This window comes from Oryctolagus cuniculus, chromosome 4 (assembly GCF_964237555.1).
Source record: "Oryctolagus cuniculus chromosome 4, mOryCun1.1, whole genome shotgun sequence".
Taxonomy (NCBI): Eukaryota; Metazoa; Chordata; class Mammalia; order Lagomorpha; family Leporidae; genus Oryctolagus; species Oryctolagus cuniculus.
This window is the reverse complement of record NC_091435.1, coordinates 8,889,789-8,915,219: the sequence shown is the minus strand read 5'-3', so window position 1 is coordinate 8,915,219 and position 25,431 is coordinate 8,889,789. Positions and strand designations below refer to the sequence as shown.

The window sequence follows — 25,431 nt, the reverse complement described above, 5'->3', positions numbered from 1 at the left end:
AGCTCCGTCTCAGACCTGGAAGTGACCGTGGAGGACGGGGCAGGGCAGGGTGACCACCAGGATCAGGTAGGTGCCCACGGTGATGCAGGGGTGGAGGAGAAGCCTCTGGAAATGCATTTTAGCCTGCGAAGGGCATCAGGAGGTGACGGAGAGGCAGGACAGCTCAGGGTGTCTAAGGAGGAGACGTCCTCTGGGGGATACAGTGGTGACTGCTAGGAAGGACCTGCCAGGCTGACTCAGGTCACTCAGGGAGCAGAGAGGGCCCAGGGTGGCACCCCCAGGGCCTCCGACATGAGACGGGCATGGGAGAAATGAGGAGCCTCTCCCAGGAGACCTGTGAGCTAAGACTGCAGGGTCAGAAGGCACCAGGTGTGCCAAGGGCAGAGGCCGCAGGGGCAGTGCAGGAGCAGGGACGATGTCCTGACCCAGGACAGCCCCTGGCAGGGGCGGCAGCAGGCTGGTGCAGCTGGAGCAGGACAGGCAGCAGGGATGGAGCTGAGAGCTCAGGCAGCAGGGCCAGCTCCCTCCTGAGGGCACAGCGTGGGGTCCCCAGGAGGCTCACCTCCGGCCCTCATGAGAGGCAGCAGCTCTGTGCAGACATCTCGGGTGCCATCAAAGTTTTTCTTCATAGTCACTTCCGCTTGAATATGAAAGGGGGTAGTGTCCACAATTTTTAGGGGGCAGAAGGAACAGAGTAATAAACACACAGCCTTGGCCAGAACGCTGCAGGAACAAAGCAGTGTGTGGAAAACCTCGCTGCTCCAGTGACGTCTGCCTCCTGTCCCAGCCTTGTGCCAGTGTCAACCCCTGGTGTGACAGCTGATCCATTTCTGCAGGAGGGCAGCCCTGGGGGAGTGAAGGCTCTACCCTAGGATCTCATGTTGGTCATTATCACTATTACTATTATTGTATACAATGTATTGTTTATATCAAAATCAATTAATAATTGATCTACCTGCTAAATCTCAATCAAAGAGAAACTGAAGGAAGCCTGGACATGCTTCCCGGTGTCCAGCCTGGGAAACACCCAGGCTCCTTTGGCTGGAAAAGGGTCCCAGTCCCCAGGGGCTCCAAGGGTACTGCCCAACACGAGACTTCCTTTCCCTTCCCAGGGAGGTCTGTTCTGGACCACACAGGCTCCCCCCATAGGCTCTGCCCATCCCAGCTGCAGGAATCTGGGGAGGTCTCTCACACGGTGCACAGACCCCTTACGCTGGAATTGATGCCTGCATTGTTGACCAGCACGTCCAGGCCCCCGTACTCCTGGCACAGGAAGTCGCGCAGGGCGCGGATGCTCTGCAGGTCCGTGATGTCCAGCTGGTGGAAGCGCGGGCTCAGGCCCTCAGCCTGCAGCTGCTGCACGGCAGCCTGGCCCCGTGCCTTGTCCCGCGCCGTGAGCACCACGTCCCCCAAGAAGAGCTGACACAGGTGATGTCGAAGTGTGATGTGAAGTGTGATCGGTGATGGCAAAGCCCATCTCCTTGTTGGCGCCGGTCACCAGCGGCTGGTGACTACAGGTTAGGTTTCATTTCTGTGTCATCCAGTAGGTTGCCACTACACACAACTGGCTGCTTCCATGTCGATTTCAAGAAACTAAATGAATGCAAGAGAAAATTCAGTTCTCAGCTGCAGTAGCCACAGACCCAGTGTTCAGTCTCTGTGGCCACGGTGTTGGGCTGTGCAGACACAGGGCGTAACTGATGGACAATTGTGCTTTATAAGGATTCCATTAGGTTGCTGCAAGGTGGGTTTCCAACCAGTGGCTTAACAGAAGGTTGATCACTGGGAAAGACCCTTGCTGTTTTTGAAGTGAAATTGTTATTGAGATAATTGTAGATTCACAGGCAATTGTTAGAAATAATACAGATTCTGTCGCTCCCCCTCTTCGTGGAGGAATGACACTAAGCCCTGCCTAGGCTTCATATCCGAGTCACAGCACCATTATGTCGCTCCCCGTCTTCATGGAGGAACGACACAGGACCCTGCGCTGTTCTTTCGTCTGCTCGGCCCTCCCCGGGTTTGCTGCTGGTTCTTCCCGGGTTGGCTACTGTCCCTTCCACCTCCGTGGAAGGGCGGTTCCCCCTGGCCACTTTCCCCACTTCCGCAGGGGAGCGGCACACCGCCAGCCGGCTCTCTCGGGGGCTGCACAGGTGTTCCCCTTAGATGTTCCTCTTAGATGTTCCTGGTGCATGCCGTCTCTCTCCTCCTTTATAGTCCTCCTCTGCCAATCCCAACTCAGCTGCCCACACGCCGAGTACGCTGCTCTCCTCTAATCAGGAGTAGGTCCTACAGTTTATTGGCTGAACTGGAGGCAGCTGTGTAGAAGCTGTTTTCTCCTCTCCCAGCGCCATATTGTGGGAGAGCAGATGCATAGAATAAGTCTTAATTCCAGTAACTTAGTCTAGTCCGAGTTGCTCCCCACAGATACCCCTTTCTTTTTATTTTTTTTGGCGTTGATACGCGCCTGTCTTCGGTGTCCCGCGGCACACACTCTGCTCTACTTGCTAGAGTTGCCCGCAGGTGCTTACAAGTCCTATCAATCAGGCAAACCGAATCCGGGTCCTCTCTTCGCCATGTTGTGAGGAGGTTTTCAGGCGCTGATGCGTGCCTGTGTTCGGTGCCCTGCAGCGCATGCTCTGCTCTGCCTGCAGGTGCTTACAAGCCCTATCAGGCAAACCGAATCCAAGCCTTCTCATTGCCATATTGTGGGGAGGCCTATTGGTGTTGATTCGTGCCTATCTTTGTTGACCTGCGGCTCATACTCTGGTCGAGCCGCCTGCTGGTGCTTACCGCCTTACTAATCAGGCAGACCGAATCCAAGCTCTCTCATTGCCATGTTGTGGGGTGACTTATTGGTGTTGATAACGTGCCTGTCTCCGGTGACCTGCGGCGCATAAGCTGCTAGCCGCCCGCAGGTGCTCATCGCCTCACTAATCAGGCAGACCGAATCCAAGCTCTCTCATTGCCATGTTGTGGGGAGGCCTTTCTATTTCTCTATTTCTCTATCTCCGGGCATTCCTATTTCTCCCATTTCGCTTCTATCTTCCAGCATTCCTATTTCTCTCATTTTACTTCTAAACTTCTGTTTCTCTTATCCCTGCGGCTTCCCGGCGCCCGCCCCGAGGCTGCTTCTCGGCACCCACCCCGCGGCGGCTTCCCGGCTCTGAGCCGCTTCAGCCCGCGCCTCTCTCATCTGCGCGGCTCGGCTTTGCGCGCACACTCCGCGGTCTTGCACTAGCCCAGCGTTCCCTATCTACTTGTGCCCCGCATGCTCTCTCTGCACACGGCAGCCTCCACGAGTCACACAGCATAGCTTACGTCTCCGCCACTAGCATTCAATCTAAGTTCCCCGGGCTAACCTGGCGAATTCAACCCAGCTCACGTTTCCGCCCCACGATTTGGCTTCCCGTCCTTTGCTCCCCGGGCTAATCAGACGGATTCCAACCTGGCTTACGTTTCCGCTTCTTGTTTTAACTTTTCGCCCCTTATTCCCGGGCTAACTCGACGAATCCCAAAGTAGCTTTTGTCTCCGCCTCGGCCTGCCCCCCGCGGCTTCAATTTCCCTAACATTTTTCTCTACCCGGTATGTTTCCCCAAGCTTTCCTCCAACAATACTCCTCCCTCATTTCTCCTGGCCTCTCCCCACAGTCCGTATCCAAGTCTGTTTGTTCTAGCTTTCACTTTCGCTTTCGACCTTAGAGATTTCTCCCAGCTTCCCCCCGTAGTCCATATCTGAGTCTATGCCTAGGCTTTTGATAGCTTCTTCCGGCACCTTTTTCGTCCGGCTTTCCCCTAGGCTGTTTGCTAGTCTCTCTCTCCGGTATTTTCCCATTTCTTCCCGTTTCTTCCCTCCTAAGTTTCCTATCCGAGTCACGGCACCATTATGTCGCTCCCCCTCTTTGTGGAGGAACAACACTAAGCCCTGCCTAGGCTTCCTATCCGAGTCACGGCACCATTATGTCGCTCCCCCTCTTCGTGGAGGAATGACACTGAACCCTGCCTAGGCTTCATATCCGAGTCACGGCACCATTATGTCGCTCCCCGTCTTCGTGGAGGAACGACACAGGACCCTGTGCTGTTCTTTCGTCTGCTCGGCCCTCCCCGGGTTTGCTGCTGGTTCTTCCCGGGTTGGCTACTGTCCCTTCCACCTCCGTGGAAGGGCGGTTCCCCCTGGCCACTTTCCCCACTTCCACAGGGGAGCGGCACACCGCCGGCCGGCTCTCTCGGGGGCTGCACAGGTGTTCCCCTTAGATGTTCCTCTTAGATGTTCCTGGTGCATGCCATCTCTCTCCTCCTTTATAGTCCTCCTCTGCCAATCCCAACTCAGCTGCCCACACGCCGAGTACGCTGCTCTCCTCCAATCAGGAGCAAGTCCTACAGTTTATTGGCTGAACTGGAGGCAGCTGTGTAGAAGCTGTTTTCTCCTCTCCCAGCGCCATATTGTGGGAGAGCAGATGCATAGAATAAGTCTTAATTCCAGTAACTTAGTCTAGTCCGAGTTGCTCCCCACAAGATTCCTTATACTTTGCCCATTTTCCATCAGTGGTAACAGTTTGCAAAAGTATGGTGCTGGGGCACAGTGGGATAAGCTGTCACCTGTGGTGCTGGCATCCAATATCAAAGCACCTGTTCAGGTACAATGGCTCTGTTTCTGATCCAGTTCCTTGCTAATGAGCCTGGGAAAGCAGTGGAAGACAGTGCAAGTACTTGAGACCCTGCCACTCACTTGGGAAACCTGGATGCCTCCTGGCTCCTGTCTTTGGCTTGACTATTGTGGCCACCTTTGGGGTGAATCAACAATTGGAAGGTCTTACTCTTTCTTGCTCTTCCTATCTCTCTCTCTCTCTGTAACTCTACCTTTCAAATAAATATAATAAATTTAAAACAAAGAAAAATCTAGAACCTGTGCACCTGCAAGAAGATCCCAACAGTCGCTCCTGTAGAACCAAACACTCTTGCCCCCAAACTTCATTCTGTCCCTGGAAACCATGAATCTCTTCACTGTTCATCCTTTTGTCCATCAGAAATGTTGTACACGGACAGGTCTTGTGGTACAGCCAGTTATGTTACCACTTGGGATGCCTGCATCCCATACCACAGTGCCAGTTCCAGAACTGGGTACTCTTCTGTTGATCCAGCTTCACGGGAGCTGATCCTACTAGCAGATGGTGGCTGGAGTATTTGCTGCCCTGCCATGCACATAGGAGAGCTGGATGGAGTTCTTGGCTCTTGGCTTCAGCCTGGACAAAGCCCAGCTCTTGTGGACATTTTGGAAGTTAACCAATGGATGGAAGGTCTCTATCTCTTTCCGTTGCTTCTGATTTTAGTAAATAAAAATAAACACTGAAAAAGTTGTATAGATGATCTCAAACAATGTGTGTGTGTGTGTATGTGTGTGAGAGAGAGAGAGAGAGAGAGAGAGAGAACCACCCAGTGGTCACTCCTCATGCCCAGAAAGAAAGGACACAAGCTGGAGCCAAAATGTCAATCTGTGTTTCCCATGTGGATGTCACAGACACAATTACTTGAGTACTACTTGTTCTATCTCATGTCACCCATTAGCAGGAAGCTGCTATCAGGAGCCAGAGGAGGGAATCTAACCCACCTATTCAGTATGGGCTACAGGCATTTTAACTGCTAGGCCAAATGCCCATCCCCTTAGAGGACTTTTTTAAGTTACCTCAAATATACAAAGGATGGGAAAAGGGCTGCCACGTGTCCCAGCAGGGCCTGACAAGGCAGGACGAGCAGGTGGTGATGCCCAGTCCTGACACCAGCAGGGTGGCTGCCCTAGGTGTCCTGGAATTAGTTCCTGGCCTCTACATTCAAAGTAGCCCAGGAAAGAGAGAGATTCTTATTGTTATGTCTAGTAACTGGAGGAAGCCAGTCTCCCTGCCAATGTGGCTTGTGCTAGGTGGAGTAGGGGCCCCAGGACACTGGGGATCCTTGTCACCCATCAGCCTGGGATGCACCTGAGCAGGGAAATGTGGGTCCATCAGCATTCAGCCCTGAACTTTGAGCCCTCTTCACTGCTTCTTCTAAAGCCTGTTATCAGTTTTTTTTTAGAAATAATCTCAATTTGGAAAATACTGCTTAGGTTTAGTAAAAACAGCCATCCGTGCATTCCTGCTGAGAGTACAGTGCTACAGCCCACTTAGGGGCACTTGGCCTTGTGTGTGTCTTCCTCCCGTGGGAATTGCTAGGGCAGCTTTTCCTGCAGACTCCTCCCTCTCTGTGTGAGATGACAGCAGAACAAGGATGTTCTCTAAAGGTGGCTCCTGACAGGCTGTTGCAGAGCTCAGAAATCAATGTGCAAGATGAGAATGGCTGTACATTTAAAGTGAGGTTTATCACTTGTTTGCCATCATTAAAACACTGTTTGTGTGGTTTTCTCTTAGAGCTCAGTGATTCTTTGGCCCCTAGTCTGCATCTGCAGGAGCAGTGTTTGCTGCTCGACACTGCCCTCTTGTGGTCTTGTGGCCACTGCACTGCCTGGCAGGTGCATCAGTGCCCTGGCTTCCACAGCCAAATGCCTCACAGTGGCTGGCCTCAAACAGCAGAGATCTATTCTCTCACAATTCTGAAATAAGATCAAGGCATTGACAGCGTCTGCAAGAATTTGCTTTAAGGCTCTCCCTATCCCAGTTGGCCTCATCTTAGGTAATTATATGTACAAGCAGTTACAGAGCAAGACGGTAGCTCTGTAAGATGGCCCAGTGATATTCCTCCTAGAGACACCCAGTTCATCAGCTATGCACACACCAGGCCACCTTCACAAGAGCTAAGGAAGCCAGTAAATTTCTGATGGAACAGCATAGACACTTGGTAAGACGTAGAGAGACAGGACAATCTTGCTGCCATTGCTGGTGCGACACCTGCAACTTCTACCTTACCTGCTCCTGGCTCAGGTGCCATCTTATTGGAAAAAGCTAAGAGGACACTGTGGCCCCCACCAGCTATACAGACCACCAACTTGGGCTGTGGGGGATTCCACTGTGCTCACTGGCTTCAGTTCCAGTTTAGAAAGACATGCCTGCATCTTGGCAGGGTGGACTGAGCCCCCTGGGTCCTGTGGGGCCCAACAGGGCAGTAGTGGCCCAGATTCAAGGCCTGCACAGCACTGTTCACTGCTGTAGATGGTGGGGCAGGGCAGCCTGGATAGAGACCCCCTGGGACTCTGGAACTGAGGCCGGCCCGGTCAGAACTGGGGACCATACTCTTCCCTGTCGCCTCTCCTCTTCTACCACGTGGAGAATTTCAGAATACAGCTGGGTCCCCATGCACCTGCTCGTCTGACCTCAGAGGCTCGAGCTCCCCGCACACTGGGGCTGGATCTCACAGTGGGGTTGAGGTCACAATAGGGAGTGAGTCATGTGCAGAAACACTGTGGACTCTGCACACATATGGGTGGGTAAAGGGAGTCTGAACACACACGAGGCAGTGCCAGCATCCTCTCCCCACACTGAGAGTGGCCAGGGGCGCTCACCCCACCCACCTCAGGGATTACTTGGACTCCTGGCTGCACCACTGAGTGAATGGTGACTGGAACTCCTTGTGCCTACTCAGCACATGCTCCATAGGTGCTCCACCTAGCCCAGGAGCACCTTGCTCACTGGGAATTGTCACGGAGCTCTTTGTGTGGAACCTAACACGGGACAACACCTTAGCTTGCTGGGATCTCTGGCCCACAGGGTCAGTGCTGGCCCAGGCCTAGTATAGGGCTCAGGGCTCTGAGCTCCAGTGTCTCCTGCAGAAACTGCCAGAATTTAGGTTCTGCTGCTCACTGGATGCTGGGGCCTGAGGTAGCTGTGCACAGCCCAAACCACAAACAGCGCACAGAGAGGGGCCCACGACAGCTTGTGTTGCTGTTACAGTGCCAGAGTCACTCTCACGTTCCAGCCACTGTCAACACAGCTAGGAGTCTCTAAGTGCTCCCAGGCTAGGAGTCTAAGTCACCCAGCTCCTAGAGCCAGCACGGAGCCTGCAGTGCCAGGGCCTGATTGGATACTGGCTGGTAGTCTAAGTGCCAGGCTACCCGCAACTCCAGCAAGGCCTACTCCCAACACCCAAGAAGCTCACCACACCAATCCTTCCCCCGAGACAGCTGCAGAGCTGTGTGGTGGGAATCGCAGTAAAAATATCGAGCACAGGGAGAGCCCAGATCCCTGTGGCAGCTACCACCAACTATACTGAATAAACGGATAGGGAGACTGCACTATAAGATGTAACCAGGACTTAGAAACTCATAACGCACTCTACCACACCAACACCCAAGGCACATCAACAAAAACCATCCTTAGAAATGAAAGAATCAAGAGATCCCCCAGATACACAAAAATCAACATAGAAACACAAGAAATATGAACAAGGAAAGCAACATATGACTTCCCAAAGGGAATATAATAATGCATTAACATTGAGCTGGGGAGAAAGGGAGAATGACAAAATGCTAGAAAAAAGAATTCAAGAGAATGAATGTAAGGTTCCTGAAAAATACAGAGCAACCAAAAAAAATGAATGAGATTAGGAAAACAGGACATGACATGGATGAGAAATTCAGCAAAAGGATTGAGATGTTGAAAAGAAGAGAAAAGAAACATTAAAATATTATAAATGAATTCTCAAGAAGACAAGTTTAAAGACATCATGGAAAGCCCTTGCAGACTAGGTGAAGCAGAAGACAGGATAGCAGCTCTGGAAGACAAGTCCTTTGAAATATCTCAGCTCAAAAGAAGAAAAGGAAGAAGAAAAAAGGAATGCAAGCGGTGTTTGAGATCTATGGGGTCCCACAGAACCGGGGCTGTGGGAGCTATCGTGCTTCCTTGATTCTTCATGTTTCCTGTGTGCCTATGTTGACGCCCATGCATCTGATGTAACAGTGGCATCTTCTCTCCGGACCAGCACTCATTGGAAAGATTTACGTTTCCTGCAGATGATGGGATGCTGGGTGTCAGTTGAGTAGTGGCTTTGGCTTTGGTCCTAGGTGAGTCTACAAGTGTAATCTCTAGTGATTTTCATAGCTCTAACCAATGCCATCAGTATCTATGAGTGCCTCCATGGTCTAGCTTGTGGAGAGAGTTAGGTATGACTGAAGTGGACACGGCTTCCTAAGGTTTTTGTCTCCAGATGGTTGATTATCAGTCACCCTGGGGTTTGTGATGGCGGTAGCTATGTTGGTATTGCCCTGGGACACAGAGGGGGACTGTCCCCTCATCTTTCCAGGGGAGTCTGCATGACACGGGGGCTTGTGGCACCACTAGCTGTAGCCCTGGAAATGTGGAATGTGGATGGGACTTTGCTCAGGCCCTTTTGTGTGGGTGTGGGTAATGCCGGGGTTTGTAACAGCGAGAGCTCAGCTTCAGTCCTGGGAGATGTGAAATGGAACTTGTTGGGGGCCCAAGGGCTGAGTGCAGGTCAGTCTGTGGGTTGTGTGCCAGCAGGCGTAGGTCTGGAGCTTCGGCACGGAGACGGGCCCTTCCAGGTCCCAGGGTGTGAACACAGGAGACTGTGGAGTCAACTACAATAGTCGCTGCCACAGAACTGCAGGCGTACTGTAGTCTTACCCTCAGACTTCCTGTAGGTTAAGCTGGGGACTGTGCAGTAGCAGGTGCGTGCCTGGAGCAGTGGAATGCAGAGAAACCCTTCCCCAGGGCCCACAGGGTGCGCACAGGGGACCCTGGGACCCGTAGAACCAACAGTCAGAATTCTAGATCTTCAGAATGCAGTGGGGTGCTTACCTAGGTCCGTCGGCACAAGTGCCCGTTGTGCGGGTGATTGTGGACTGGTCACTGCGAGCCTGAAGCAGAGGAATCCAGAGGGGGCTTCTGACTCCCATCTGCGAGTGCGGGGTGCCCCAGGGATTACAGCATCAGTTGTCATGGTCCCAGAGCTGCAGGACCCGGCTGTCCCCAGGTCCCAGGGTCATGCATGGGTGATGCTGGGGCTTGTGGCCTGGCTACCCAGCTCCCTGAGCTAAGAGGTGGAAAAGCAGACTTCCGCAGGTCCGGGCTTCAGGGCTGTTATCTGTTGTTGAGCTCCAAGAAGCAGAGCAGAACCTCTCTAGACCTTGGGGGTGGGGGAGGGAGATGGGCCGGGGCTGCGCCCAGTAGTCTCACAGCTGTGGGCAGCAGAGTGGCCTGCTTTCCTCTGTGTAGTTCACTGTCTCCCAGAGCTCCTGGTGGTGAAGGGCTGTCTGCTGGCTCCTGAGACAGGATGGAGTGTACCTGCACCTGGGCTATAACAGCTCGGGTCTGGGGCTTTAGCTGGGGCCGGGGGAGGGAGGCAATGGGGGTTCTTTTTTGGAGCAAAGCAGTCGTTTGGACCTCAGCCAGCTTCTAGACTGCATTGAGAGCCAGTGAGGACTGGGGCATTCTGCTGTAATTAGGGCTGCCAGTGCCAGTGGGGCTGGGGTGACTGGGTCTCCTGCTAACTTGTCCTGGCACGGCTGAGTGCCCTGATGTGGAAGCCAAGTTCAGGCCTGAGTGTGCTTCGTTCCTGTTCTGTCCCGCCTTTCGAGTCTCTGTGCTGTTTAGGGCCCATCCTTTCTTTCCTGAAGTTTTCCCTCAGTCGACCTCAGGGAAACGCGGTCCTAGCGTTGTCCTGGTTCTCACCCCGTGGGGACAGAGGCCAGGCCAGGGCCGCTCTCTGCTGCTATTCAGATCTCTGCCCAGGTCTGGTTTCTGGTGAGGGCCCTGTCCCTGCTTCCCAGATGCTGCCTTGCTGCCGTGGCCTCCAGATGGGATGGACGTGGTCTCCTCACACAAAAGGGAAAGAGGCAGCTCCACTGGACAAGCTAGCAGAGGCCATCGATCCCGTCTGTGAGGCAGAGCCCCCTGACCTGAGTACCCACCGCGTCACTGTTTCCAGTGCTATGCGGAGGAGGACTAGAGCTCTGTGTAGCTCAGTTAGAGACGCATGGGCGTGGTTCCTGCATCAGCTCAGTTCCAGTGAGGCCACCTCTGCTGTGTCACATCGTGGCAGTTGGCCATGGTAGGCACACGCGTGGGATCAAGCCATCTCCTCCCCAGACAGGAATCCTGAGGGAGAAGAGGGGCCAGGTTTGCTCCTTTTACAATAATCTTCAAGCAAGAACTACTGGGGGCCGGTTCGCTGCTCACTAGGCTAATCCTCCGCCTGCGGCGCCGGCACCCCAGGTTCTAGTCCCAGTCAGGGCGCCAGATTCTGTCCCGGTTGCCCCTCTTCCAGGCCAGCTCTCTGCTGTGGCCAGGGAGTGCAGTGGAGGATGGCCCAAGTCCTTGGGCCCTGCACTCGCATGGGAGACCAGGAGAAGCTCCTGGCTCCTGGCTTCAGATCAGCACTGTGCGTCGGCCGCAGCGGGCCGGCCGCAGTGGCCATTGAAGGGTGAACCAACGGCAAAGGAAAACCTTTCTCTCTGTCTCTCTCTCTCACTGTCCACTCTGCCTGTCAAAAAAAAGAACTACTGGGGTTCCAGGGAATCACATCCATGCCTTCAGGGCCCAGGGTCCTCCACGTGCCCAGGACCTCCCACAGGTAAGGGCCCACATGTCCACATTTCCACACGGGGCTACTTGGGGGACAACCCACCCCCAGCTGTAGCACTGCTGCACAGCTCTCCCTGCTGATGCCACCACTTCTGTGCCTAGGTTCAGTCCCTGAGTTTACAGGGACAAGCACGTCAAACCACACAAGCATACATAACACTTAGTGGACTTTTGATACAATTTGCATTTATATTCATACATTTCACATTAGTATAAAAGGGGTGATAATGAAGTTCTTATAGAATATGTATTATGGAAATATGGTGGAAGGACTTCAAAACTGTTGTATCAGTATTCAAAAACCTTTTAATTCCATTTTCATAAATTTTTCTAAGTTGTTAAAAGTACGTATTTTTTAGTTGAAAGGCAGAGTTACAGATAGAGAGAAAGAGAGAGAAGGAGAATCAATCTTCCATCCACTGATTCACTCCACAAATGGCTGCAATAGCTGGGGCTGGGCCAGGCCAAAGCCAGAAGCCTGGAACTCCATCCAGGACTCCCACGTGTATGCTGGGACCCAAGGTCTTGGACCATCTTTCACTGCTTTGCAGGTGCATCAGCAGGGGGCTGGATAGTCAGTGGAGCAGCTGGGACTTGAACTGGCACTCAATGGGCACTCATATGGGATGCTGGCATGGCAGGTGGCAGCTTAACCGCTAAAGCTCCCCATTTTTAAAACATTTTTATTCATTTTGTTTGCAGGGGTGGATCTCCCATCTGCTGTGTTCATTTCTGTAACATTGGCAATAGAAAGAGCTAAGCAAGGCTGAATTCAGGAGCCAGAAATCCCATCCAATCCTGGTCTCCCACATGGGTGTCAGGGACCCAACTGATGAGTCATCATTTGCTGCTCCCAGGGTGTGGATTAGCAGGAAGCTGGCATCAGAAGTGTAGCCACGGGGCCCGCGCTGCGGCACAGCAGGTTAAACCCCCAGCCTGCAGCACCAGCATCCGATATGGGCGCTATTTAGGGTGCTGGCTGCTCCTCTTCTGATCCAGCTCTCTATATGGCCTGGGAAAGCAGTGGAAGATGGCCCAAGTACTTGGGCCCCTGCACTCACGTGGGAGACCTCAAGAGGCTCCTGGATCTGGCTTTGGATCGGCTCAGCTCTGGCCATTGCAGTCTCTCTCTCTCTCTTTCTCCCCGTCTCTACTTCTCTCTGTAACTCTTTCAAACAAAAAATAGTTCCTTAAACAAAGAAGTGTAGCCGCCCACTGATTGGTACTGTGGACATCTCAAGCCATGTCTTAACCATGCATCACCCACAATCCTCCCTCAACTCTCTGAAACACCACCTTATCTTCACTGATTTGTTATTTGGTCCCATTACTCCTTCATATCTACAGTTTCAATTTCTGATATCCCAGTTACCCAGTCAGCTATGAACTGAAAATATTAAATGAAAAATCCCAGAAATAAGGAACGTGTAAATTTCAAATTTTCTACTGTTCAGGGCAGCATGAGCAGTATCACATTATCCCCTTCTGTCTGCCAGGGACGTGAGTCATCCCTGAGACCAGTGCATGCATACGCTATATGCCACCTGCCCATATGCCATTTAGCTATCTATTTAAAAAATTATGTATTTCCGGTCTGGTGTTGTGGCATAGCAGGTTAATGCCCTGGCCTGCAGTGCCAGCATCCCACATGGGCGCTGGTTCTAGTCCTGGATGCTCCACTTCCGATCCAGCTCTCTGCTATGGCCTGGGAAGGCAGTAGAAGACGGGTCAAGTCCTTGGGCCCCTGCACCTGCGTGGGAAATCTGGAAGAAGCTCCTGGTTCCTGGCTTCAGATCGGCAGAGCTCCAGCCATTGTGGTCATCTAGGGAGTGAACCAGCGGATGGAAGACCTCTCTCTGTCTCTACCCTTCTCTGTAACTGTCTTTCAAATAAATAAAAATAAATCTTAACAAAATTTTGAAATAAAAATTATTTCTTCGTTTGAAAGGCAGAGCAGCAGAGAGGGAGAGGGACCGGGAAGGAGACGGGAAAGGTGAAGGAGGAAGAGGGAGAAGGAGAAAGATATCATCCACCCAATGGTTCACTCCCCAGATGACCGCAACAGCCAGGGCTGGCCAGGCTGAATCACTGAACCATCGTGGTTCTCAGCTCAACTATTTCAGGAGCAGAGTGCTTGTGTTCAAGAGACCTTAGAATGAAAATGTTCTAAAACAAGACGACCGTGATGGTTACCTAGTTCTGCAATATCCAAAGCCACTGAATGATGAGTGGATTGCGCACCGTGTAATCAGTATCTCACACATTTAACCACTCATATACCGGTCGTGTAAGTTTGCCACAAAAGTGCCATGTACATTTTCACCATACACCCAATGCGCACAAGTCCTGGGAAACAGGAAGAGAAATTCGAGGAGAGAGATTTTCTAGCCTACCGTAGAGGTCTGCTAAATGAACCAAGGAGGAAACTCACACTGGCATCCTCTGCCTTCAGTAGGAGAAAATTATTTCAGCATCTCAGACACAGAAGATTGGAAACAGATTCTGATTTGGCCATTAAGATTCCAACAGGATCTTACACAAGCCAGCATGCATTCTTAGCTGGTTCGGGCAGTGATGCCCAGAGCTTCCTAGGGGCTCTCTGAGGAACGTCCAGCCCCCTGCCAGGTCTTCAACGTCCAGGAACGCAGGGTTCCACACTCTGGTGTCACAGAGTGAATGAGGTGCTGGAGATGCAGCACTCTCTCCTCTTTAACACCCCCACACTCCCCCTCCCCCTCCTGCTTGATAAAGGCCTTCCTTGGTGAGAAATCCGAGCTCCCCTGCAGCGCCAGTGCTCTCTGGGTGAAGGGGCAGGCTGGAGGAGGGCGGTGCCAGCTGGCCAGCTGCCTAGACTGTTCTGCCAGTTGCTGGACTCACTGCTAATGAGGCCCTCCATGCTGGAGGAGGGACAGAGGCTCGGGTCTGTTGGAACTCCACACCTGCGTAAGAAGGGCAAACAGATAACGCTCTCTCTGTGTGCACAGGCACACCTGATGCACTCTCTACACAGCAGGTTCAGTCCCTGCCCAGATCAAAGACACTTCTTGAGGACAATGCTCAAGTCCCTGGGTGATTGGAGACAACACTGGGAGACCCTTAGGCACAGGCTGCATCCTGAGGGCAAAGTACGCCATTAGCTCATTAACAGTCTCAACAGCAGCAGAAGGAGTTGGAAGATGTGCTTTGGGAAGAAAATAAGGAGGGCTGATAAAGGTAGACTCTGATTGCAAGGGCCACTGTGTCCCGGATGGTGATGGCCTGTGGTCCTGGGGGCAGTTAGGGCCAGAGCAGTGTGTAGCGGCTGCTGACTGCTGTTTGCAGGATTTGAGACCCCAACCGTAATCTGGGGGTGCATTGTAGCTGAAGGATCCTGCCCAGAGGCCAACATAGCCAGCACCCACATTCTGTCTTTGGTTTCCTCCGTAGCTTCTCTTTGGATTCAGAGACCCTTATCACCAGCAAGTGCTCAGAACTCGAGCCTGTTTGGCATGGAAAGCTGGCTGGGGGGCCCATGATGCCTCTTTTCGGTGGGGCATCAGAGGAGCTGAACCCAGGAGCGTCAGTGCGGTCATCCTCAGGCTTGGGCCAGCCTGTGTATCTTGGTGGATCAGGGGAGCTGGCTCGGAGCAGCACACATCTGTGGTGGGACAGCCCCTCCTGGGAAACCGAAGGCTCCTGGCTCAAGCTGAAGCCAGCAGCTGCTGAGCTCTGCTGCAAATCCTTGTATCGTCTCCACAGGAGACACTGTGCTCTTAGCATGGAGCTTTTGTGACGATGGACTGTGGGGGGGGGGTGAGTCCCCCCAAAACTGATCTTGACAGCACTGACCGCAAACGACCTCAAGTATTCAGTTCAACTGCACGCATGGATCCATTGAGTAACCGAAGACCTGGTGAACAGACACTCCTGAGCCTGAAGATGAGGTTACCCTGTCTCAACTTCAATATTTTGATCATGGTGTTTGGGGGACAAAAATGACAACATGTGAGGCCACAACTCCTATTGGGAGTTAGACATGGGAACTGTGCCACCAACACAAATGAAGTAGGGTGGCCAATCCAGGTCCTGTACCACCAGCCTCACCTCACCTAAGGGACTTTGCTGCCTCTCTGACATCTCTGCCATGTTTCTTTCTTATGTCACCTCCTCCAGCCCCTCCCCCATCCACAAAGCAGTCATAGTACATAGGAGAGAGAGATGAGTGTTGTGACTTCAAGTAGTAAATTTTGAAGTCTTAGGCATGTTTTTAAGACATCAGTTGTACTGATGTCTTATCTACTATATATGTGGTTTTGTATAGGTGAATTACAATCCCGTAGTTTCTCCACTATCTCCAGCACTACTATATAAAGCATCAAACCCCCATCATTGGTACTGGTGTGTTGCAGTTTTCATCTCAGTTCTGGGTTACATAGAAGGATCCTACTGGAGAATGAGGCAGTAAAGGCTTTGTAACCAGAGAAAATGACTTCCTCATTCTTATATACAGCATCTCAAAATCACTAGCTACACACGGCATGAAAGAGAGCAGGCTGAAGAGCTAAAACACTGGATTTGATGCTTCTTAAATATTACACAATTAGCTGTCAATGATCCCCTACCATGAGACCACTAGAAAAAATCTGATTAAAAAAATAAACAGTGATGTTCACTACAAACTTGCCGTGCAAGGATGACACCGGTTGAGTGCATTCTATCCAAGACTCCCCAGGAGTGCCATATTTTGATGGTTAATAGGCAGGTGATTTTAGGGCAGAAGTTAGTAATTGAGACCTACTCTTGGGTTCTTCAGTGTTAGTCATGTAGGAGAGTTGCTGAAACGCTATCTATTTGAACAGTTGATGAGTGAGCTTATCTGTCTAAAACACATGGGTCTACCCAGACAGCAATTGCTCAAGCTGTTGGCCTCTGAACATTCTATCTCTGTACTTGTGTAGCTTCCATGTGGTTCACCTGTCTGACAAGTTATACTCCTATTTACTTCCCTTTTCTCTTTCTCAGACACAAGTTTTTGATCATATTTTCTTTGGCTTGCTAGTTGTTATGTTTAATTTTTTACTTTTTTTCTCAAAGAAACCTTTTATTTATTGAATACAAAATGTCATATTACAACGTTAGGAATATAGTTATTCTTCCCACGATACCCACCCTCCCACACCTCCTCCTCCCTCTCCTCTTCCCAGTCCCATTCTCCACTAAGATCCATTTTCAATCAATTTTGTGCACAGAAGACCAACTCTGTACTAAGTAAAGGTTTTGACAATTTGCACACACAAACTGAGAACAAGGTTTACAGTTAACTCTCATGATACAACTCATTAAGTTAGTGCACAGTGACTCAAGTTGCTAATTTAACAATTAACACTCTTATATATGACATCAGTAACCACCCAAGGTTCTTTACATGAGCTGCCTAGACTATGGAAGCCTTTTTTTAAAAAAAAAGATTGATTTATTTATTTGAAAGGCTGAGTTACAGAGGTAGAGGCAGAGAAGAAAAGACAGAGGTCTTCGATCCACTGGTTCACACCCTAGATGGCAACAATGGCCAGTGCTACGCCAATTTGCAGCCAGGAGCCAGGCGCTTCTTCTGGGTCTCCCATGTAGGTGCAGGGGCCCAAGGACTTGGGCCATCTTCCACTGCTTTCCCAGGCCATAGCAGAGAGCTGGGTCAGAAGTGGAGCAGCCGGGACTCAAACTGGTGCCATATGGGATGCTGGCACTGGAGGAGGCAGCTTTACCTGCTATGTCACAGTGCCAGCTCGATATGGAAGCCTTGTGGAGCCACAGGCTCCACCAGCATCTAGACAAGGCCATAAGCAAAGTGGAAGTTCTCAGCTGTCTTCAGAGAAAAACACATGCCCCTTGATGGCCACATCTTTGCACCGGGATCTCACTCACAGAGATTGCATTCTATCAACCACACCTTTGAGATTTTGACACCTTTGACCTGCATTGCTGGGGTACATCCTTTGCTCTCTTGCCTGTTCCTCAAGACTGAGGAAGCTAAACAGTAGCAGGGTCCCTTAGTGACAACTGCAGCAAAGCAAAAAAACATGAAACAGGTGCTTACCTAGCGTAAGAGCTATCGCCTTGACAACCAAGAGCCTCTACCCATCCCAAGAATACATAAAGCATGACCAAAATGCATTCAAATTCGCCACTATTCATCGTCTTAAGTCCATTTGGGAGTGCTCTGAGGGGCTCTGAAGCCTGGACTCCTGTCCAAGTCTCTGCTTTCGTTTTCTCAGCATTTTGTTGGTAGCAGATGAAGCATGAACCAGAAACATCCTCAGCAGCTTTAGTAGAGAAAGTTCCACAGTGCTGGCCAAGAACAGTCACAGTGTGTCCTAACTGGGGCACCGTTTCATGGCAAAATCTTCCAGGCTTCACTTCGTGGACTTCTGTCCTGAGAACACGGGGAAAATTTTCTTATGCATGCAGCCAGATTCTTCCTGAGGTCTCTTTTCCAATAAAAAAATGATTTATTTGAAATGCACAGGCAGAAAGAGAGAGGAAGAGAGAGACAGAGGAAAGAGAGACAGTGATCTTCCGTCCACCGGTTCACAACTCAAATGGCTGCAATGGCCAGGGATGAGTCAGGCCAAAGCCAGGAGCTTGAGACTCCAGCTGGGTGTCCTAGTGGCTGGCAGGGATCCAAGCACTTGGACCACCTCTGCTGCATTACCAGGGAGCTAGATCAGAAGAGGGGCAGGTGGGATTCTAAACACGATGTCTGCATCTCAGGTGGTGGCTTAGCCCCCCTACCCAGGGCCCTCTTTTTCAATTTCGGAGACACTTCCTGACACTGATATGCCAACTCCTCTGATCAGTCCCAGTGCCACGAGTTCAGTGAGGGCCGTCTACCGAGCGGTGTTCGGCCCACCTCTTTTCTTCAGCTTCAAGTTACTCTTGGTGTGCTTGTTTCCATATTTGTAAAAACCACTTCATCAGAAAATCTCGGGCCTGCCGAGTTTCTAAATCTGCTGACCACTGTCCAATTGAATTCCTGCCTCTATAATGAATTTTCACTGCTCTCTGAGCATCCTAGACATGTACTCATCCAAAAGTAGGAGCATTACCCATGTGTGATCACCCCTTTCATTCATAGCCTACTGGTGAGATCCAGTGAGTGCACTGATGGTTCTCTCCAGTAGGAGCTGGTTCTCTGAAGACGAATTTAAACCCGCTGTATTTTCATTCAGCAATCACTGTCACACCTGGAGCTTCCATGGTAGTCTGCAGCAATTGGGGGGGGGGTATAGAAGGTTCTGGAAACATGTGAAAGAAGGTTAAGCAAACAGGAAGTATGCGTCCTCAGATAAAGGGTAACTGTGATAGGGATCAGGATCTGCCTCTGTGGATATAAATGGGTGAGTCAGACAGTAATAAAATTTCCTGGGAGGTGTGTGCTCTCTGAGCAATGTTGATTATTTTAGTGAGCAGAATGACACAGCAAAAGGACCATTACATTACAGGTCCTGGGAGTAAGTTGGTAGAGGTCTCCAGACCCATGGCTGTGGCTGGGCTGTGGTTGTTGGTATGTGACCTTGCTTGGCCACTCTGCGTCCACCCAGACTCGCCCAGATCTGGACACCAACACATATGGAAGATACAGATACGTACAGATAACAACCAAGACAGTTACATGGAGCTTGCCCATTTGTTTGGCTTTATGGATCATGTCATGACTGCAAGCACCTACTGCTTCTGGATCACAGAGGGGCTCTGGTGGTTGGATTGTCCTAACCATTGGGAATCTCAGTCTCTTCACCTCTGGGCTGATGTTTTCCCTTCTTCTTGCAGCCTCACTAAAAGGAAAGGAGAGACAAAGGAGCAAACAGATTCAGAATCTGAGGAAGGCAGGCAAAGGAAGTATGTTCAGGTGTTTTGTATGAGTTGTGCCCACAGAGCTGGCCCTACTAGTCAGGTGTTCTGTCGTGAGCTGTGCACACAGAGCTGGCCCTACTATGCACGATGGACAAAGGCCCAAGGGAAGTTCCAATTGACTTCTCCAAGCAGTGCACTGGTCCCTGGATGTCTTTGTCTCTCTTGGCTGCACCGGCCTGCTCTGCTGGAGCTACGTGGGCTTCAGAAGCTGGCCCTGTTCTGAGCAAAAGCCTGCCAAAGTTAATGACAACCTGAAGAAAGTTGTGGTCAGGAACAATGGAGGGCATAATACAGTAGGTCTTGTTTCCAGGCTCCTTGGTGGGACCTATGTGAGTAAGTTTTGGGGAGTGCCTTAGACATTTCTATTCCCCAGTGGCTGATTACTGAATTTAGGGGTGTGGTAGGATGACTAGGATCGATTGTGGACTCGTATTTAGGAGCAACACTGCAGTTTCCTGTTTTGGATGAAAGCACCGGCATGGTGGGCAGTGGGCACACAGATGAGGCAGAACACCTATCGGAGAACCCCACTCCTGATAACAGAACAGTGAAGCGATGGCCTCTGTCTTCATTGCCTACTTGCTCCCAATACTGCTGGGGGTTTCTGACCCAGGGAATGAACTGTATTTCATTCCCACTAGTGAGTCCAGCACACTTGTAATTCAAATTTCATCCAAGAATAATAAGGGAAGAGGGGAAATGCCAGCTGCTCCCATATTCCATGACAGAATTCCACTTATTCCTCTCTTCTGCTCCTTTGTCATCGCTAACACCTGTCTGCGGGAAGAGAAGGGTGCATAGGACGTATGCATATCTTCTTTTACTGAACGGAATTTCTTCAGCAATAGGTCTGTACTTACCTTACACACTGCTGTAGGTTGAAATGAAAGATTCTCAATGTAAGCTTAGTTTTGTTTGTTTAAAAGAGTGTATGGACTAGAGTGATGTCATCTTAAAATTATCCTCAGTTGGCCAGCTCGCAGCTCAATAGGCTAATCCTCCACCTAGCGGCGCCGGCACACCGGGTTCTAGTCCCAGTCGGGACGCCAGATTCTGTCCCAGTTGCCCCTCTTCCAGGCCAGCTCTCTGCTCTGGCCCAGGAGTGCAGTGGGCCCTGCACCCCATGGGAGACGAGGAGAAGCACCTGGCTCCTGCCTTCGGATCAGCGCGGTGCGCCGGCCACAGCGCGCCGGCCGCGGCGGCCATTGGAGGGTGAACCAACAGCTAAAGGAAGACCTTTCTCTCTGTCTCTCTCTCTCACTGTCCACTCTGCCTGTCAAAAAAAAAAATTGTCCTCAGTTTTGACTGAAAAATACTACTTCCCCAGTGTAATACCTGTTGTAAATAACTCAAGCTAACGTGTAAGGAAGCCCAGTAAGTGTAGCATCCTGGACTTTAATATCCTGCCATTCACAATCCTGACAAGTGTGGAGATTGTGAATTGTGTGGCTTATTGCACACTTTTTCCTCGTTCCTTAGGGTTCATGATTTTAAAAACTAAGTGTCTTTCCTATATGACCATTGGAAAGCAAAAAAATTATGTTTGACTAAAAATGAAAAAAAAAAACTTTCAAACTCAAAAACCCAAATTACTAGGAGGAAGGGAAGAGCCCTATTAAGATCAAAACTTGCAACGTAAACCTCACTTTTAAAACATGGGCTGCATGCTTGTTTCCATTCTCTAGGTCTGAAATTCACTGGCAAGGAGAGGATCATGACAGTAGAGTCCTCACACAACAGGTAGTGACTGTGGGAGGGAGGGGACGGGGGACATTTCCTCATGTCAACCAGCTCCGTGGGGTGATGAGCAGAGAACGGGTGCCTGTCGGCACCGGCAGGGGCGGGGTCAGTTCTGACTACAAGTATTAATGAGAGCAGACACTTTGCGTGTAAATCTGCCAGGGCTGTTTCAACACTGCATATCCATACATGTCATCATATGATCCCCATTTGAAAACTAGCAAACTGACGCAGCATAATTGCTTACATATTCTGAGACCACACATTCAGGTGGCAGGGCTGGGATTCCCACCCCACCCCTCCAGGTTTTCTGAGCTTCAAAGAATTCCAAATAGTATGATGAGACGCCCAACTCCATAAATGTGAACATTGCATGTTGGACTGTGTAGATACTTTGCTGAGATGTCAGTGTTGCAGATCTCAGCACACATCCACCCTGCATAAATGTAAATAAAGGAGACTTGATTTTCCCTGGGGTCAGAGTGCATTACAGCAGAGTGCTTCATATAAAGTATGCACTCATGACACACATGGACACTGACTGTTTTCCCCAATGACTTAAGCTTCTTAAAGAAACCAGGCCAGTGCTTTTCCCTTCATGGTTTGGTCATGGTATGGTCCCTGTTCTCTCTGAGCTTGGAAAACTGAAGCCTAAGAGCCACATCCTGCCACGCTCCCCAGTCTCCATGCTGTGTTACCCACTGGTCCATCTGAGTAGTTGTGACTGAGTGTCGGAACAGAGAGCCCGGGATATTGACCCTCAGGCTCTTTCTAGAGAGTTTGCTGAATTCTGAACTGCGTCCTCTCTTCCACTGACCTAACCTTAAGATGCTTTTCCTTGTGGAAAGAGCTGTGTCAGCAAGTAAACAAAATGCACACGATCTCTGTAAAGAATTATTTATTCAACTCTTGAATCGCATTCATTATTTTCAGCAATTACAGTTTTACTCCCCCTATACCTACAGGCAGTCACAAGAGTTCACAGAGGTAGGAGTCAACTCAGGGAGGAGTCCACGCAATAGCAGTACATTAGTACAGATTAGAGATACTTGCATTTTTCCCCTATGGATAGAAAATTTGTTGACAGTCGAAAATCCTTTAGGTTAAATCAGGACAGGCCAGGAAGCAGGATCCACCGGAGGAGCTGGGGGTGAGTTCACCACTGTTCAACCCTTTTTTCCATGACAAACTGTCCATGAGGGCCCTCGGCATCTGGAGGCAAAAGGGCCAAGTACACGGGGGTCTCTGCTCCTTCTTCTGGGCTCTTGGTGGCATTGGGTCCCGCCATGTCGGTTCTCACCCACCCTGGGCAGCAGGCGTTCAGGAGGATCTTGTCCCCTCCCCTCTGCTCACTCAGGTGCCTGGCCTGGATTCTGGACAGGACAGTGACTCCGATCTTCGTCACCCCATATGCGGTACTAGGCCAGCCTTCCTTCTGGTGCACCCCCTTCTTCGTGTCTTCCACGAACTTCTTCATGAGCCCCACCAGCTCCTCCTCTGTGATGGTATCACTGCGAAACTTCTGCTGCAGCTCCGGGCTGCAGGATTTAAGGGCTCTGAGACACATCATGCTGGACACATTCACCACTCTGCCTGAAATGCACCAGAAATCACTGGTTGGAGAGGCGTGTACAAGACGGCTGGAGCCCAAAGGCGCTGGGATTTGAGACCAGAAAACTTCTTGAGAAACAAATGCCAGTGTGCATTTCTTGTTTGTTTGTTTTTGACAGGCAGAGTTAGACAGTGAGAGAGAGAGAGACAGAGACAAAGGTCTTTCTTTTCCGTTGGTTCACCCCCCAAAATGGCCGCCACAGCCAGCACGCTGTGCCAATCCGAAGCCATGAGCCAGGCACTTCCTCCTGGTCTCCCATGCGGGTGTCGGGCCCACGGACCTGGGCCATCCTCCACTGCCTTCCCAGGCCACAGCAGTTAGCTGGACTAGAAGAGGAGCAACCAGGACAGAATCTGGCGCCCTAACTGGGACTAGAACCCGGGGTGCCGGAACCGCAGGCGGAGGATCAGCCCAGTGATCCATGGCGCCGGCCGAAAGCATGCATTTTAAGAGAAAATGATGTAGATGGTGTAGAAACTGCATAAGGAACTCCATTAAAAACTACGCGAGGAAGGTAACATTGGGGAGATCTGTTCTTAGAGGTCCCAGTGAACCAGTCTTGGAGGCAGCAGAATCTTTCAAGAGGACAGAACAGGGAGTAGGACAGGAGTTGAGAGTAAACCCTATATGCAAATCCTCAGCCTCACATTTCCACCCTTTGAGAAGTGGCTGCTGTTCTTTGTGGGTGTAGATGTGCTGAGTGGCGGTTCACCTCCTGTCTCATTACTTGGGATTATTGTTGCAGCACTTCACAACAAAGAAATACGATCATGCGCACATCAAGAACAATGAGTGCACTGAATAGCAGGGAATATGAGCATGGAGTTAGGCAGGGTCAGATTATGGAATGCCTGTGAACCGTGGTGAGATCTGCACTTTGCTCCTGGAGGACTTCTGAGAGGGGTGGCCATCAGAGCCTGTGTAGGAAGCCAAGAAAGGAAAGGACCCAAGAAGAGACGTCTCTTAGGGGGGTTGCAGCTGTGCAGAAGCCCACGGGAAGGCCAGCTCTGCAGCTGGGAGCAATGGGCGGGGAGAGAGTGAGTGGCACAACCTTGGGACCTGTAGTGACTGTGAGGTCTCTGTGCAGGGTGACCTCCAGGACCTGGTGGGTGGCCAGGGTGATGCAGGAGGATGATGAATGTTCTCTGGAAATGTGTCAGCTTGGGAGGGGCATCAGGAGGAGGAGAGGAAGGAGGAACTCCAGGAGTACCCTAGGGAGGTGACAGAGTTTAGGGGGATGATGGATGGCTGTAGGAAGCCTCCGCTAGCCAGAATGCCACTCATGAAGCAGAGGGCACAGAGTTGTATCGAACAGGTCTCTAACAAGAGATGGGCATGGAGGCAATAAAAGCCCTTCTTGGATTTGTGAGCTAAGACTGCAGGGTCAGAAGGCGCCAGGTCTACCAAGAGCAGAGACTGCAGGGGCAGTGCAGGAGCAGGGACGACGTCCTGACCCAGGACAGCCCCTGGCAAGGGCGGCAGCAGGCTGGTGCAGCTGGAGCAGGACAGGCAGCAGGGATGGAGCTGAGAGCCCGGGCAGCAGGGCCAGCTCCCTCCTGAGGGCACAGCGTGGGGTCCCCAGGAGACTCACCTCCGGCCCTCATGAGAGGCAGCAGCTCTGTGCAGACATCTCGGGTGCCATGAAAGTTTGTCTTCATAGTCACTTCCGCTTGAATATGAAAGGGGGTGGTGTCCCGCACTTTTAGGGCAGAGAGAACACGGTCAATTAACAGCAAGCACAGGGGACCACTCCACTTGTGACATGGGTGACTTCTGAGTTGGGTCTGGGTGCAGTCACAGCATCGCGCCAGCGTCTATCCCTGGTTTGACCGCGGCCTCTCTCTGTAAGACGGCAGCACTGGGAGAGGCTGGGCGAAGCCTGCTGGCCTGGGCTCTGGAGTTAAGCAGTTCCAATTTACTTATTTCAGGAGCAGCTTAAAATCTACCCCACGCCCTGACGCCAATCACCCAGACACTGCGAATAGCTCCTAGAAATGACGCCCTGGTGTCCAGCCAAGGAAACACAAAGGTTCCTGTGGCCGGGGATGCCTCCCAGTCTCCGGGCTCTCTCCCTGCCTTCCCTGCAGCCTTCCTTACCCTGCCAGAGTGGGGGAGGGGGGCTGTTCCAAACCCCATAGGCGCAGGGCCCACCCCAGGCTCCCTAGACAGGCGCGGCCCACTCTGGCTGGGGGTTCTGGGCCGTCCCACCCCACACGCCCCCCTCCCGCCCCGCCCTCACTTTTGAAGGCGATGCCCGCGTTGTTGACCAGCACGTCCAGGCCCCCGTACTCCCGGCGCAGGAAGTCGCGCAGGGCGCGGATGCTCTGCAGGTCCGTGATGTCCAGCTGGTGGAAGCGCGGGCTCAGGCCCTCGGCCTGCAGCTGCTGCACGGCGGCCCGGCCCCGCGCCTCGTCCCGCGCCGTGAGCACCACGTCCCCCGAGAAGAGCCGGCACAGGGCGCGCGCGATGGCGAAGCCGATGCCCTTGTTGGCGCCGGTCACCAGCGCCACGCGGCTGCTGGACGACATGGCTCGGCTGTAAGCGTGGGATTCGGGCGCGCAGAGCGACCGCGACGCAGGCGCCAGGGATGCAGTCCCGCGTCTCTCGACTGTGTGCACACCCGTAGTGGAGGCTGGGCCGTGCGGCGAGTGCGCAGGCGCAGGCCAG

General features: G+C 51.6%; 2 protein-coding genes and 1 pseudogene across 2 annotated transcripts in view; all 3 read right to left on the bottom strand.

The window, feature by feature from the left end:
* LOC100348276 (carbonyl reductase [NADPH] 1) overlaps positions 1-25,431 on the bottom strand; it is a 150,618-nt gene that overhangs the window by 1,241 nt on the left and 123,946 nt on the right. The window lies entirely within an intron of this gene.
* Positions 84-17,693, bottom strand: LOC100347782 (carbonyl reductase [NADPH] 1-like; annotated as a pseudogene).
* LOC100344949 (carbonyl reductase [NADPH] 1) lies at positions 22,036-25,428 on the bottom strand. Its single transcript, XM_008274853.4, has 3 exons — positions 25,004-25,428; positions 24,356-24,463; positions 22,036-22,745 (listed from the first exon to the last, which is right to left on the bottom strand). The coding sequence occupies exons 1-3, from the start codon at positions 25,290-25,292 to the stop codon at positions 22,309-22,311; spliced, it is 834 nt and encodes a 277-aa protein (XP_008273075.3). The 5' UTR covers positions 25,293-25,428; the 3' UTR covers positions 22,036-22,308.

Excerpts from the sequence above, each read along its gene's own strand:
- LOC100344949 (XM_008274853.4), bottom strand. The coding sequence starts at position 25,292 with ATGTCGTCCAGCAGCCGCGTGGCGCTGGTGACCGGCGCCAACAAGGGC. Across the intron at positions 24,464-25,003 it reads CGCGGGCATCGCCTTCAAAA|TGCGGGACACCACCCCCTTT; the intron begins GTGAGGGCGGGG and ends CTGCCCTAAAAG. Across the intron at positions 22,746-24,355 it reads GCCTCTCATGAGGGCCGGAG|GCAGAGTGGTGAATGTGTCC; the intron begins GTGAGTCTCCTG and ends GGTGCATTTCAG.